Source organism: Oncorhynchus kisutch, linkage group LG11 (assembly GCF_002021735.2).
Source record: "Oncorhynchus kisutch isolate 150728-3 linkage group LG11, Okis_V2, whole genome shotgun sequence".
Lineage (NCBI taxonomy): Eukaryota > Metazoa > Chordata > Actinopteri > Salmoniformes > Salmonidae > Oncorhynchus > Oncorhynchus kisutch.
In genome coordinates this window covers 69224077-69240505 of record NC_034184.2, presented here as the reverse complement: position 1 = coordinate 69240505, position 16429 = coordinate 69224077, and the positions used below count along the sequence as shown (strand labels likewise).

At 42.4% G+C, this 16429-nt stretch overlaps 1 protein-coding gene across 1 annotated transcript in view; it reads right to left on the bottom strand.

Annotated features, from left to right (window-relative positions):
• LOC109900166 (piezo-type mechanosensitive ion channel component 2) overlaps positions 1-16429 on the bottom strand; it is a 158704-nt gene that overhangs the window by 77408 nt on the left and 64867 nt on the right. Inside the window, exon 5 of the mRNA XM_031836185.1 lies at positions 6206-6368. Coding sequence (XP_031692045.1) covers positions 6206-6368 — 163 coding nt within the window. The remainder of the gene's footprint in view (positions 1-6205; positions 6369-16429) is intronic.

The following is a 16429-nucleotide window of genomic DNA, read 5'->3' as shown; positions in this document are numbered from 1 at the left end:
AAGCGGTGAAGATACGAGCCACCAGATGAGGGGCGATGAGAATACGAGCCACCAAATGAGGAACGGTGAGAATACGAGCCACCAGATGAGGAGCGTTGAAGATGCAATCCACCAAGCACATGGCAGCAGAGTGAGAGATGATACAGAGTGGATAAGAGAGGAAGAGAGGACAGGTTAATAGGAGATAAGAGGAAACTATAGAAGACTAGAGGCATGGAAAGAGGACAGGAGATAATAGAATGTGAGAGGAGGAGAGGAAAGGACATACAGGAAGAGAGAGGAAAAAGAGGGAGAGGTAAGAAAGAGAGGAGTCTGGTAACCCTAGCACAAAATAAAATTTATGCACTCACTACTGTACGTCGCTCTGTACGTCGCACTACTGTACGTCCCCTTATCACCTATTAACCTGTCCTCTCTAAATTACTAAAATGTTCATGTGAAATGTAGCACTGCCGCTGTCGAAAACACAACCCCAGCTAATGTCGACCAGATGTGTCTCCTTCCCCTGGCGCTGGAATGCAAATGTATTGTTAATGGGAGCAAAACAGACAAAGATTAGGAAGTGCTGGTGCGCTGTGAGCGGCACATTCCGCGGCAACACAAATATTGAGCTAAGACTAATGTTGCACGAATTAGGATTTTCGCAGGATTACAGTGCCTTTTGTAAACTATTCAGACCGCTTTACTTTTTCAACATTTTGGTAGGTTACAGCCTTATTCTAAAATTGGAGAGGAAAAATCTACACACAATACCCCATAATGACATAGCAAAACCAGGATTTTTGAATTTTTTGCTAATAAAAAAAAAAAATGGAACTATAATATGGAACTATATAAGTATTCAGAACCTTTACTCAGTACTTTGTTGAAGCACCTTTGGTAGCGATTACAGCCTCGAGTCTTCTTGGGTATGACGCTACAAGCTTGGCACACCTGTATATAGACAGGTGTGTGCCTTTCCAAATCATGTCCAATCAAATGAATTTACCACAGGTGGACTCCACTCAAGTTGTAGAAACATCTCAAGGATGATCAATGGAAACAGGATGCACCTGAGCTCAATTTTGAGTCTCATAGCAAAGGGTTTGAATACTTATGTAAATAAGGTATTTCTGTTTATCTTTTTTATAAAACTGTTTTTACTTTGTCATTATGGGTATTGTGTGTAGATGATTTAATACATTTTAGAAAAAGGCTGTAACGTAACAAAATGTGGAAACAGTCAAGGGGTCTGAATACTTTCGGAAGGCACGCACGATTTCGTCGGCATCGGAGAGGCATCGGAGCGGGGTTTAGTCGGTTGGCGTTTAGACAGCTCGGTGATTAACACACAGAGAAAGTCAAAATGAGTAGTGGTGGGGATTACACAAACACATCCCTAAAATTAGGCATGAAAAATGGACCTCAGACTTCAGTCAAAGTGAATTATTGAATTACAGATGGACAGCCAACGAAAGAGAGAGAGAGAGAGAGAGAGAGAGAGAGAGAGAGAGAGAGAGAGAGAGAGAGAGAGAGAGAGAGAGAGAGAGAGAGAGAGAGAGAGAGAGAGAGAGAGACGGAGTGCTGTGCCCATGGAGACAGGAGCCCAACATTGGGAGCCGAGCATCTTTTTAATAAAGGTAATGCTTTTATGTCACAGAGTCAGACAGAGTCAGACATAACATGAACCACACACTCCACTTAGAGTAAGAGACATTAGGCGGTGGATATTAATGTTGTGTTTCCTGTGTCCTGCCAACAGTCAATCAGTCTGGTGCCTCACCTGTCACTGTGTCACGGTCTCAGAGGCATCCCATACATGTAATGACTGTGACTCACACTGGCACCACATAAATCAGGCTGGTGTCAAAGCAGGCCATCTATACGCCAATGATTGCAAAACAAGATGTGGCTCAAGGAGGGAGGAGAAAACCATCAAGAGTAAACACATGACATGCCAAAACGGTGGGAGAAAACTAGGCAGAGTGTTTGCAGCCGGGTGAAATACTGGCATATGAGACAGAGGGGGAGAAAACTACGCAGTGTTTACAGCCACGTCAAATACTGGCCTATGAGACAGAGGGGGAGAAAACTAGGCAGAGTGTTAGCAGCCAGGTCAAATACTGGCCTATGAGACAGAGGGGGAGAAAACTAGGCAGAGTGTTAGCAGCCAGGTCAAATACTGGCCTATGAGACAGAGGAGGAGACGCCAAAATCAGAGAATAAGGAAAAAAATAAGCAGGACTCCAATACTTTTTGCAAAAGCTGGTCTGAGCCACATGGCCGAAAACAGCTCGACCTTGGAACAGGACGCATGCTGGTATGTGTTAAATGAAGGCAGAAAAAAACAGAGAGTTGCAGGAAACGGGCCACATAACGAAGGCCAAACGAAGGTGCCAGGGAGCTATGGATCAATCGAGGCATTGTGGAAGACGGTACTCGAGTTAAAGTCAACGAGCAGAACCGAGTCACACAAGCCCAAGGTCGCAGAGGGTCACCAGGGGTCAGGAGAGGGGATGCCTTCAGAAAGTATTCATAGCCCTTGACTTATTCCACATTTTATTGTGCTCCAGCCTGAATTCAAAATTGATTAAATAGATGACAAAGTGAAAACATGTTTTTAGAAATGTTGGCAAATGTATTGAAGATAAAATACAGATATCTAATTTACATAAGTATTAACACCACTTTTTAGAAGCACCTTTGGCAACGATTACAACTGTGAGTCTTTCTTAGTTAGTCTCTAAGAGATTTCCACACCTGGATTGTGCAACATTTGCCCACTATTCAAGCAAACTGGTTGTTGATCATTGCTAGACAACCATTTTCAGGTCTTGCCATAGATTGTCAAGTAGATTTAAGTCAAAATAGTAACTCGGCATCCCAGGGACATTCACTTTCTTCTTGGTAAGCAACACCAGTGTAGATTTGTCCTTGTGTTTTAGGTTATTTTCCTGCTGAAAGGTGAATTCATCTCCCAGTGTCTGGTGGAAGGCAAACTGAACCAGGTTTTCCTCTAGGATTTTGCCTGTGCTTAGCTGTCACGTTCTGACCTTAGTTCCTTTGTTTTGTCTTTGTTTTAGTATGGTCAGGGCGTGAGTTGGGGTGGGCAGTCTATGTTTATTTTTCTATGTTGTATTTTGCGTTTGGCCTGGTATGGTTCTCAATCAGAGGCAGGTGTCGTTAGTTGTCTCTGATTGAGAATCATACGTAGGTAGCCTTTTCCCACCAGTGTTTCGTGGGTGATTGTTTTCTGTGTCTGTGTGTTCCACACGGAACTGTTTTGGTTTTCCTTTCTGTCTTTCACCTTGTTATTTTGTATTTGTTTAGTGTTCAGTTTGTATTATTAAAATGGACACATACCAGCTGCAAATTGGTCTGACCTCTCTTACTCCTCATCAGAGGAAGACAAATCCCGTTACATTAGCTCCATTCCATTTTTATCCTGAAAAACTCCCCAGTCCTTAGTGATTACAAGCATACCCATAACATGATGCAGCCACCACTATGCTTTAAAATATGGAGATTGGTAGTCTGTAATGTTTTGTATTGAATTTGTATTCAGGGCAAAAGTTCTGTACAGGCATCCTTCTTTTCACTCTGTCAATTAGGTTAATACTGTGGAGTAACTACAATGTTGTTGATCCATCCTCAGTTTTCTCCTATCACAGCCATTAAACTCTGTAAATGTTTTAAAGTCACCATTGGCCTCATGATGAAATCCATGAGTGGTTTCCTTCCTCTCCGTCAACTGAGTTAGGAAGGACGCCTGTATCTCTGTAATGACTGGATGTATTGATACACCATCCAAAGTGTAATTAATAACTTCACCATACTTAAAGGGATATTCAATGTCTGCTATTTTTATACATTTTTTACATCTACCAACAGGTGCCCTTCTTTGTGAGGCATTGGAAAACCTCAATGGTCTTTGTGGTTGAATCTGTGTTTGATATTCACTGCTCGACTGAGGGACGTTACAGATAATTATGTGACTTGTTTTAAGCACATTTTTTCTCCTGAACTTATTTAGGCCTGACATAATAAAGGGGTTAAATACTTATTGGCTCAAAACATTTCAGCTCTTAATTTTTAATTAATTTGTCATTCATTTTGAAAAACATCATTCCATTTTTACATTATGGGGTACTTACTGTGTGTAGGCCAGTGACAAATAAAAATCTAAATTCAATCCATGTTAAATTCAGGCTGTAACACAACAACATGTGGAAAAAGTCAAGGGGTGCGAATACTTTCTGAATGCACTGTGTGGGCGTCACTCTCTCTGCCATGGTCTTGGCCAGTAGAACAAGGCTACAACAAGAACCAAAGGGCCCAAATTGGACATGTGTTCACAGTTCCCCAACTAGCCAACAGCCGAATGAAGTGACTACAAAAATAGGACCTTTTCTTCACGGCTGCCGAGAGAAACCCAACATTCTTATTCTGATGGAGGGAAAAAGAACATCAGGCATTTGTCATAACTTTAATTTGGAGAACCGCTTGGTGGAGACCAAGATTTTTTACAATAAGGGGCTCTTAAATTGAATCAAGTGATCATGTTCAAACAGTTCCAAGGACTGAACTTAATGCCATAAAATGGTTACAAAAATATGACATGCTTTTCATTTTTACTGCATTAATAATTGGGTATATCAATGCAATGTTTAGCTGGTGCAACACTACTTAATTATCCACTACCCGAAATAATCCTTTAGACTGATGATACTCAACTTTAGTAAAAACCACATGGTCAACTAAATCTAGATATCTAGAGTCTTGTACAGCAATATACATTTAGAATGACCCATTTATACGGCAACCACAGTTGGAATGACCCATTTATATGGTAACCACTTTTGGAATGACCCATTTATATGGTAACCATGGTTGGAATGACCCATTTATATGGTAACCATTGTTTGAATGTCCCATTTATATGGTAACCACGGTTGGAATTACCCATTTATATGGTAACCATTGTTGGAATGACCCATTCATATGGTAACCATTGTTGGAATGACCCATTTTATACGGTAACCATTGTTGGAATGACCCATTTTATACGGTAATCATTGTTGGAATGACCCATTTTATATGGTAACCATTGTTGGAATGGCCCCTCCATCACCCACAAAACATAATAAACAAAGACAAATTCACATCCGCATTGAGGAATATGACAAACCCCCCAATTTCCTGTTCGGCTTCCGAACGCAATCTCTTTGGCTGCCGAGACCCAACCCGAGGCCCATTTCAGGAGAGTTGCTGTGTTTCTCATCAACTGACCTTAACCTATCCCCACCCTCTCTTTCGCTTCTCACTTGTACAACAGCTATCTCGTCTATTTCATCTAGGCCTACATCTGTGTTGTGGCCGGTGTTCTGCCAGATGAACAGGCTCCACCAGTGTGTGTGTGTTGCCAGAACAACAGAGTGGCTCCAGAGGGAAAGAAGCTTTCCAACACGCTCAGGGAGGCTGATCAAACACAGCAGTAGTGCCCCTTCACTAGGGAAAGAGAGAGAATCACAGTCCTGGGAAAAATCCCCCCCACAAACACACACATGCACAAACACACACGCACACAAATGATGGCTGTTTGGTATTCATCCAGACAGTAATGTGCTTCACTTATTACGCTCTCCCGGAGCTGCAGGGTCTAATTTAGTGCACCTGGAAGTGAGCAGCCAACAGCCCCCCTGCTATAAAATAGGAAGACGGATTGCAGCTCTCCATGCTCTGAGAGACCAGCGCACTGGAGACAGTGTGTGTGTGTGTTTTGATGACCAAACATATCCCCAAGATGAGGAAGGGTGGAGTCTTTGGTTGGATTACTGAGGATTAACATGTAATGTTAAGGAGTTAAGAGCTTACACTTTCACTGATTGCCTATGATTGCACAACTTTCTGTTGTGGTAACCAAACTGCCCCAGGAATTCTCTACTCTAGCCCCAGATAAGTTCAGTGTAAGCCCAATTTTACCCCAAAATATCAGAACAGGACAGAGGAAGGACAGCAGAGTATTTGGAGTGACTTTATAAGACAAAGTTAAAGTATTTGTTTCTTCGGGTTCTGTTAGTCTTGTCATTACTCTTCTGTAAGTTTCTGGCCTGTATTGCGCTGTATTACGTCAGACATTGATAAGGGTGTTGGAAGTTTAGGGCTCCCATCTAAATCCAAATAGACCAGGGCCCAACGTTTCTCTGTAGAGAGATGATGAGCTCACCTGATCTGGCTCGCAGTTGGCGTTGTGCTGCTGCGACATGTCTTTCACCTGCTGCTTCTCCTCCAGACTCAGGCACAGCAGCCACGTGACCAGGCCCGCCACGAACATGCCGATGTCTGGGATGAACACACGGATTCCGTTTCCTGCATCGGCACCTCGGACACTGCACACACGGACAGAGAGAAAGAAGGAAAAATGGTAAGCCAATCAGGACAGATGAGATGAGGATAAATGCTTTGAGTGTTATTCTGTCATTTTTCAGATGCAGTAGCCTATACTGTATTGTTTTATAAGGTTTCCTGTAAGTTGAGTGTCGATATTTGACGCCAGCATTGATAAAATGAAAACTGTACCAATTATGCTTCAATTGTACATTTACAATCTATGTCTTTACCACGAGACGATGTTAAACACAATGTGGTGTGGTTAAGAGCTAGTTTATATATAATGCAAAACATTCCTCTTAATGGCTTTTATGGATCATAACAAAGTAGTGTAATCGTTAAATCGTTTACAGTCTGAATTCCTCTTCTATAAATATATGGGTGCAGTATTTCCTCTTATACCTGACTGGTAACAAAATGAAGGCCAACCACATTCATTCATATTCCAATATTGTTGACAGGAATTGTTTTCTCACACAAAACACGGTGGATTGGCTATTGAAGTAAATCAGAGGCTCAATGAGGAAATGAAAAATGTAAAGGTAAACAAAGTAGGTATAAGGAAATGGCTATATAACGTCAAAGTACAGCCGGTCTATACATTGTGTACTATACATTGTCCTATACATTGTCCTCTACATCGTATCTATACATTTTGTCCTCTACATTGTGTACTATACACAGTGTTTTACAGGCCTTTCTCAACCCACACCAATAAAAACATGGCCTGTATTACATTTTTAACAAATGTCATAAAACATGTGCATTCAAACTTCCAAAACCCCCTTCGAGCTAAAATAACGCCTGAGATGAAATGAAGTTTTTACGGGTGCCCTTTGCTCAGTAATGCACTGCACTAGCCTCTTAAAATACACTGAAAACATTTTGTTCCACAGAAAAGGCGTGAGTTATTCCCACTGTCCGCCCTGTTACAACGCTGGTCCGGCTGGTTCTTATTGCCCATGCTCTGGAACTGTATGCTGTGCTGTGTCCGTTACAGTGGGCCCAACTCTGGTCCTCCTCTATTGGCCCAAAAAACATCTAGAGTGAAATGAAACCATCCAATCTTTACCATGGCCTTCTTTCAATGCCACCGCCCAAACCCCAATTTCAATTGAAAAGTGTAACTTCTCAATTTTTCTATTTGCTCAGGTTCAAAGCAGTGAGTAGCAACACTAGGCAGATGTGAGAGAGAGGAGAAAAGTTTTTTTTTAAACAGCTGAAGTGACATTTTCAGAGAAACCTTTTGAGCTACATTTTCTGTGAGTGAATTTGGAGTGTGGGCGCACAGTGCTGGCTTCTGGCTGGTAGGGAGCTTTTCATAAGAGGCCGATGTGGGAGCACACAACACAGTACACCCTCTATGAACCAAAGACAGCTCAGGAGGCTGGTATTTCTGGTGAGTCATAGTGCAATGCACTCTGGGAGACTGTGTGATCGGGGTGGGACCTAGACATCGCCAGAGGCACGGCCAGGGACACCGTGGGAGAGCACAAGGAGCTTCACATTAGTGATGATGCTCCGAAAAAGAGCCAGGTCAAACAAGAAAGAACAAATCTACATATTAGTGTGTAAACAGTCAGTTAGTTTGGAAGGGATGACCGGGTCTAACGGTAGAAAGACTGATAGTGAATTGGATTCTGTTATCAGTTTGAAGGCGTCAAGGAAGGCACTTTTAAAAAGCAGGTAGCCATTGCACAGGAACATCTCCCCAAGAGGCCAATCGCAGTTGGGCCCCTGTGATGGCATTAGAAGAAATGGCTGTATAATCTCAGGATATTCAGGATATACTGCCACGAGCAGCAGATATCTCCGTAGACAGGATATACTGCCACGAGCAGCAGATATCTCCATAGGCAGGATATACTGCCACGAGCAGCAGATATCTCCGTAGACAGGATATACTGCCACGAGCAGCAGATATCTCCGTAGACAGGATATACTGCCACGAGCAGCAGATATCTCCGTAGACAGGATATACTGCCACGAGCAGCAGATATCTCCGTAGACAGGATATACTGCCACGAGCAGCAGATATCTCCGTAGACAGGATATACTGCCACGAGCAGCAGATATCTCCGTAGACAGGATATACTGCCACGAGCAGCAGATATCTCCGTAGACAGGATATACTGCCACGAGCAGCAGATATCTCCGTAGACAGGATATACTGCCACGAGCAGCAGATATCTCCGTAGACAGGATATACTGCCACGAGCAGCAGATATCTCCGTAGACAGGATATACTGCCACGAGCAGCAGATATCTCCGTAGACAGGATATACTGCCACGAGCAGCAGATATCTCCGTAGACAGGATATACTGACACAGTATAGCAGTAGATGGATATCCGAGTTTTCGCATGCTTGTTTTGCTTTGTTGTTGTGTTGCATAAAACTTTAAACAAATGTTTGGATTCCCATGGTGCTCGCTCCGCATGAACCCCTACTGTCAAAGGCGAGCGGCCAGGGGAGGGCACAGACGCAGACGCTTTGAACCTGAGCGATATATGCCTTCGTAAAACATTCATAAGCTGCAGACGGCGCTAGTTAACACACTAGATAAAAACACATGAAAAAAACGGGGGCCCAAACAGCAGAGTCAACAAAAGCTCTTTGTAATGAAGCCTCTCTGTGTCTAAACGGTTTGCTTCTCTCTCGCCGTTTAAAGCGTCTTTCATCTCAGTCCTGCTCATAAAGACAGAGCTGTGGAGTTGAGAGCTGGCAACAGAAACCCTTGCACATGGCATTGATTTGGGACCGAAGATAATAACGGGTGTGATAAATAACCACCTTTAACCATCTCTACTCCAGGAAGCGGCATTAAAGGGGAGGCCATCAAAGTGGCTTGATGAACTGTACAGATTTAGCCTGTCAGTCTCATCTCTGGAAAGATATCTTGTCTTCATAGACAAAGAAAAAAACATAGAAATGTAACTGGTTGATGGATACAGTGACAGGCTGCTACCGAGAGTGAACAAAGCTGTCTGTTGACTGGCAGTTAATTTCGGAAGCCATAACAAAATGTTGCACTAGCTAGCGAGCTAACTTGATTTAGCTGTTATGAGAGACTAACTGGCTCTGGACTTGAGAGCTTGAGGACACACTGGCACGTCTATCAATGAGGCATAGGAGTAGACTATGGGCCCCTGGCTCTTCAGGGTGCCCGGCAGGGCTCCAACACACCAAGGTGCCAGGGAGGGAATAGACAGCTCAGAATACGGCCAAGACGAGGTTGTTCAAACTAATACACACAAACCTGTGATATGGAGTTCAACCTGAATCCTAAAAAGTCATCAACACAACTATTTGCATTTACAGTAACGTAACCATTTCAAAATAAACATGTCGTCTAGTTTTGAAGATATCAAAACTACCCACATCAGAATAGAAAGAACTTCAATTCATAGAGGCCTAATAATAATAATATGATTTGAAGAAAATTACTGCAATCACAATGACAAACTTAGAATGATGAAGGATCTTGACTCTAGATCTTAGAAGATTATTTCTCTTGGTGTTTTTTGTATTGTTAAAATAGCTTAGAAGATCCTAAAAGATCTTGGAGGACTTTGCGTTCACCTACTTCCACTATTGTACCTTTTGTTTGCTCTACACCACCCAGTATCACCCAGTATCACCCAGTATCCAGTCAATGCATGTTCCATCAACTGTACGTTAAGAGATGTTGGATGTAATGAGGATTTGTGGGATACATTTTTCATCCATTATCCTGTGTGTGTGTTTGAATGCACATCTTAACCACAGAGGAGATTACTTTCCCATTAACCCTAATTAAAACATTCCGCACGGGCATGCCAGCACGTCACTCGACATGCCAAATGTATTTAATTCGCAAATCCACAAAAACATGATCTGCGTTCTCCCCTCTTTCAATCACAGTCAACTACAACTCAATCATTCAACAACTTGCATTGGGACATGGAACATGTTAACAAATGCACTGTGAAAACTCATTAAATACAATTTCCCAAAGAGGAATCTCATTAATTCATTGATTTCAGTACCAGAACACCCCATGAGAGTGATAATATGGAGTCCATGACCCAATAATGACAGACCACTAAGATCATTGACTGGAGGACATCTGAGTGAATAGCTTTGAAATTCCTGACTGAACGTATCTCAACGACCTAGCGGGATATCTGGTTGTCCCATAATCCAATCAGATCTCTCGTGCAAGTTCCTAATGAATTATCGCGGGTTTCCACTATTGTTGCATCCAGGTCCATCAAATTGAATCAACTTGTATTTGTCACATGCGCCGAATACAACAGGTTACAACCACCACAGTGAAATGCTTACTTACAAGCTCTTTCCCAACGATGCAGAGTTCAAGAAGAAGAAAAAAACCATGTAAACACATGAGAAATAAAACATATAAGAATGAAGGAGTACCAATACCATATCAATGTGCAGGAATATGTGGTCATTCAGGTAGATATGTAAAGTGCATTCGGAAAGTATTCAGACCCCTTGACTTTTTCCACATTTTGTTACGTTACAGCCTTATTCTAAAATGGATTACATCGTGTCCCCGCCTCATCAATCTACATACAATACACCATAATGACAAAACAAAACTCTTTTCTTTTTTTTAGCTAAATTCTTAAAAATAAAAAACTGATATCACATTTACATAAGTATTCAGACTCTTTACTTTGTTGAAGCACCTATGGCAGCAATTACAGCCTTGAGTCTTGGGTACGAAGCTACAAGCTTGGCACACCTGTATTTGGGGAGTTTCTCCCATTCTTCTCTGAGGATCCATCAAGCTCTATCAGGTTGGATGGGGAGCGTCGCTGCACAGCTATTTTCAGGTCTCTTCACAGATGTTCGATCGGGTTCAAGTCCAGGCTCTGGTTGGGCCATTCAAGGACATTCAGAGACTTGTCCCGAAGTCACTCCTGCGTTGTCTTGGCTGTCAGGATGCACCTGAGCTCAATTTCGAGTCTCATAGCAAAGGGTCTGAATACTTATGTAAATCAGGTATTTCTGCTTTTTGTTTTACATAAATTTGCAAACATTTCTAAAAACCTGCTTTCACTTTGTCATTATGGGGTTTTGTGTGGAGATTGATGAGGGGAAAAAATGATTTAATCCATTTTAGAAGACGGCTGTAACGTAGCAAAATGTGGATTAGCTGTTCAGTGGTCCAATTGCTTGGAGATAGAAGCTGTCTCAGATCTTGTTGGTACGAGACCTGATGCTCTGGTACCGCTTGGGTGGATGGAGTCCTTGGTAAGTTTCTGGGCTTTCCGTAGACACATCAGAGCTGGGAGAACATGTCGTTCATCAAAGGAAATGGAGGAAATGTGAACACAGATCATATTTAACAATTATGTGGATAAGTCAGTAGCCCAGGAGTTATGTGGCTGGGGTGGATTTAAGTATGGAGAAAAACAACCCAGGTTTAAGTGCTTTGATACCTATACTTTGAAAGGATTGTCTGTAAGCCACGGATTTGTGCATGATCAGCATACGATTCTGATCCAAGCCTTTAGCCACACGGCTTCAGTAGACTGTTCAACATGAATACCATAATCATCAGCTAGTATCTCTCAACAAATCCAAATGTCCTGAATATCATGGGGACCTTACACGCACACAAAATGTGCTTTTGTTTATGGAAGCCAAACATAAATAGATAGCATTTCTGGAGATGGTTAATTGACATAAGCAAAGATGTATTTACGAGTGTCAGGGGGCAAGGTGCTCTCTTTATTTTGAGTTTCTGGAGCAGACCATCTCCTGCCACATGTAAACACAGACAGACAGACAGACAGACAGACAGACAGACAGACAGACAGACAGACAGACAGACAGACAGACAGACAGACAGACAGACAGACAGACAGACAGACAGACAGACAGACAGACAGACAGACAGACAGACAGACAGACACATGCCAACTCCAGCTCCCAAATGGCAAGAATAAACTGTTCCTGTGCCATTGAAACTGTGATTCCTTCAAACAATCTGCCAACTGTCATTTAGAAAACCCCACTTTAACATACAGTAATATCCATGTCAGGCTGAACGACACACAACTAGAATGGTTCAAACGTAATTCAATTCATCATCAAGCTTCGAGGTGAACGATAATAACAAGGGAGGGTTAATGGTAAACGGTTGTGCCGCCATCCTCTCATATAGCATATAAAAACCTGAAAGCCGATGCCCTGTTCGACTGTTCCTGTGCTTAGGGAAACCACAGCTAACGGGATGATTAGGAAGCCGACACACAGACAGACTGCAATTGTCGACTTAGGGCCTTGAGGCCTCAGGAAGGTTGAAGGAAGGATGAGCTGTTTGCAAAGTGACACACATAATGGCAGAGATAGGTCTTCACCAGAAGCCAGCATGGTTAGGTAACTGTTATATGGCATCCAGTTATAAAACACACACTAAAAAAGGGTCCCATCCAGTCGAGGAGGTGATACATAGGAAGGACAATGTTTTCTACTACTGTCTGTGACGCTACATATTTCGGAGAAAGTATTCCAATATCGATGAACATTGCCGCTAAAACTGTGAAATGTCACTCCGGCAGCACAAAGAATGTGCAGAGGGTCACAACACTGGTCACACCATTGGCCGACACAGTGGCCTAATGATGGAACTCAACCAATCACGTCCAGCATATTAAAAGAAGACTGTACCACAAGGGGTTAAGGAGGGTAGTCTGGATATGTTTACTAGAACTACTTCCTCACAAAATGGAGGACAGGTCGTGAGTATGATTAATTTAGCCCCGCTGTTTGCTCTGAGTCATCGAGCTGGGGGGAAGGAGGGAGAAAAAGCCACAATTCACAGGAAGCAACCAGAGGCACAGACAACCAAATAAGACAGTACAACCCGTCGCTTGTACAAGCACTTTTTGGTGTAAGCCTTGAGGAACATGTTTAGCTTATTCATTCTCGAATACAAAAAAGATATAGTTGTTGACTACTGAAGAAGGGAAAGTTAAAGTTGTGAATGCAACAGGTGACACGTGGTTGTAACAGGTGGTTCATACTCAATTACAACAGGTGTTCCTACCGATCTGTTCTAGGCAAAATCTTGATCCCCGCCGACAATATCCTGCTTATCTGGTTGTCTGGTACTGTATCTCTCAGGACATTCAACACTTCCTCCTCACTTCATCTTTAATCCCCTGTAAATCCCTTTAACCGGCTTGTTTCAAGTCGGCCAATATGCTCTGGGCCGTCGCTAGACAGCAATTACGCTTTAATTGTTTGTACAGTAAACAGAGGACGTTTGGCGCGTCGCCACCGGCAGCCCTCAGAGTACAGCGCGGTCCTGGCGAGGTCCGGGCAAGGCTGGCAGCGTCCACATAGTACCACAGACCGTCGGGCACACTCTCGGGCCAAGAGAAACAGGGCAGCACAGTGGCACGATTCAGGCCTCACATATCACTGGTTTATATTCCAGGCCAGCACCTGGCCGGCTGGCAATATCCAGCCCAACATTATTAAAGACCTGGAGTTTAACAACTGATTTGAGAATTATACATTAGAGGGTGGAAAATGTTCTGTGACCCCGTGTTTAACAGAAATACATGTGTAATTAATAGATTAGGGTATTTGTGGAGCAGTAGATTATACTCAAGAGATGTATATGGTAAATAGATGGTGGCAGCACTGAGTAGACTTCATTGAGGAACAAGGAACAGTCACAGCTCTGAAATAGTCCACCTGCTCCAACCCAGACAGCTCTTGGAAATCTGACTAGATGTATCCATCTCAGCTACTGTACGCTAGTTTGGGTGTGTGAACATGACGCTTTTTCCCCAAATAACAACAACATAGTATAGAAATGTCACAGTTCAAAGCACCATCATGCAGTGTGTAAACTGTTGGATTGTGTAGTAGTCAGAGGAACAGAAAGCAGACACTGGAGTCTTTGAGTGCGCTGGGTTTCACCACGTAAAACATTTCACAGACTAAACAGTAGTCGTTACAAAATCAAACCACATCTGGAGATATTCCCTGATTCTATCAGGGAATAGGATTCTAGAAATGTTGCACAATACTCAGCTGCCCTCGGAACAATAGTGAGGGGATGTCGATATGATAGAGAGGAAATCTTGTTTCATTGTAGACAATGAAACAAGAGTAAATAACATAAGATACAAAAGCCCAGTTTGACTTAACACGCACAAACATCAGATTGTGAACATGATCCTAAGCTTATCTCCATGTGAAAGGAAACAAAAGTGACTTTTACCTCGATGCACCAACCACTACAAAACATGGTTATGGGTATTATGGGTAGAAGGCTCCCAAAGAGGAATAGAGAAGGACATAAGTGCTGCCCTGAAGCGACGATGGAGATCACATGACGGAGGTCACTTGCTTAATACATACAGTGCCTTCAGAAAGTATTCACACCCCTTGACTTATTCCACATTTTTTTTGTGTTACAGCCAGAATTCAAAATGGATTTAAAAAAATGTTTTTTACACATCTACACACAATACCCCATAGTGAAAACTTGTTTTTCAAATTGTTTGCAAATATATTGAAAATGAAATACAGAAATACAATGTTTATCAGTATTCACAACCCTTTCCTATGACACTCGAAGTTGAGCGCAAGTGCATCCAATTTCCTTTTGATCATCCTTGAGAAGTCACTACAACTTGATTAGAGTCCATCTGTATCCAATTCAACTGTTTGGACATGATTTAGAAAGAAACACACATGTCTATATAAGGTCCCACAGTTGACAGTGCATCAGAGCATAAACTATATCATGAAGTCCAAGGAACTGTCTGTAGATCTCAGAGATTGCGATGAGGTATATATCTGGGGAAGGGTTTCAAACAATTTCCAAGAGCACGGTGGTCTCCATCATTGAGAAATAAAAAAAATATGGAACTACCCAGACTTCTTAGAGCAAGCTGTCCAACCAAACTGAGCCACTGGGCAAGAAGGTCCTTGGTCAGAGAGGTGACCAAGTACCCAATGACCACCCTGACAGAACTACAGAGTTCCTTGGCTGAGATGGGAGAACCTATAGCACTTCACCAATCTGGGCTTTATGGGAGAGTTGCCAGGCAGAAGCAACTCCTGAGAAAAAGGGCACATGAGAGCACACCTGGAGTTTGCAAAAGGGCACATCAAAGACTCAGAGCATAAGACAAAATATTCTGTGATCTGATGAGACAGAAATATAACTCTTTGGCCTGAATGCAAAGCGCTATATCTGGAGAAAACCAGGCACAGCTCATCACCCATCAAACACCATCCCTACCGTGAAGCATTGTGCTGACAGCATCATGCTATGGGGAAGTATTTTCAGCAGATAGAGGGAACAATGAATGAAGTCAAATACAGGCAAATTCTTACTGACAACCTGGTTCAGAGTGCAAACAACCTTAGACTGTGGCGAAGATTTACGTTCCAACAGGACAATGACCCCAAGCATACAGCCAAAGCAATGCTGGAGTGGCTTCAGACTTGAATCCCATTGAAAATCTGTGAAAAGATTGCTGTTCACCGCCGCTCCCCGTCTAACTTAACAGAGCTTGAGAAAATCTGGAAGGAAGAATGGGAGAAAATCCACAAATACAGATGTGCAAAGCTGGTACAGACATACCCAAAAGGACTCAAAGCTGTAATCGCCGCCAAGCGTGATTCTACAAAGTATTGACTCAGGTGTGTGAATACTAACAGTACCAGTCAAAAGTTTGGACACACCTACTCATTCAAGGGTTTTTCTTTATTTTTACTATTTTCTACTTTGTATAATAATAGTGAAGACATCAAAACTATGAAATAACACATATGGAATCATGTAGTAACCAAAATATATTTTATATTTGAGATTCTTCAAAGTAGCCACCCTTTGCCTTGATGACATCTTTGCACACTCTTGACATTATCTCAACCAGCTTCATGAGGTAGTCACCTGGAATGCATTTCAATTAACAGGTGTGCATTGTTAAAAGTTAATTTGTGGAATTTCTTTCCTTCTTTGAGCCAATCAATTTTGTTGTGACATGGTAGCAGTGGTATATAGAATATAGCCTTGT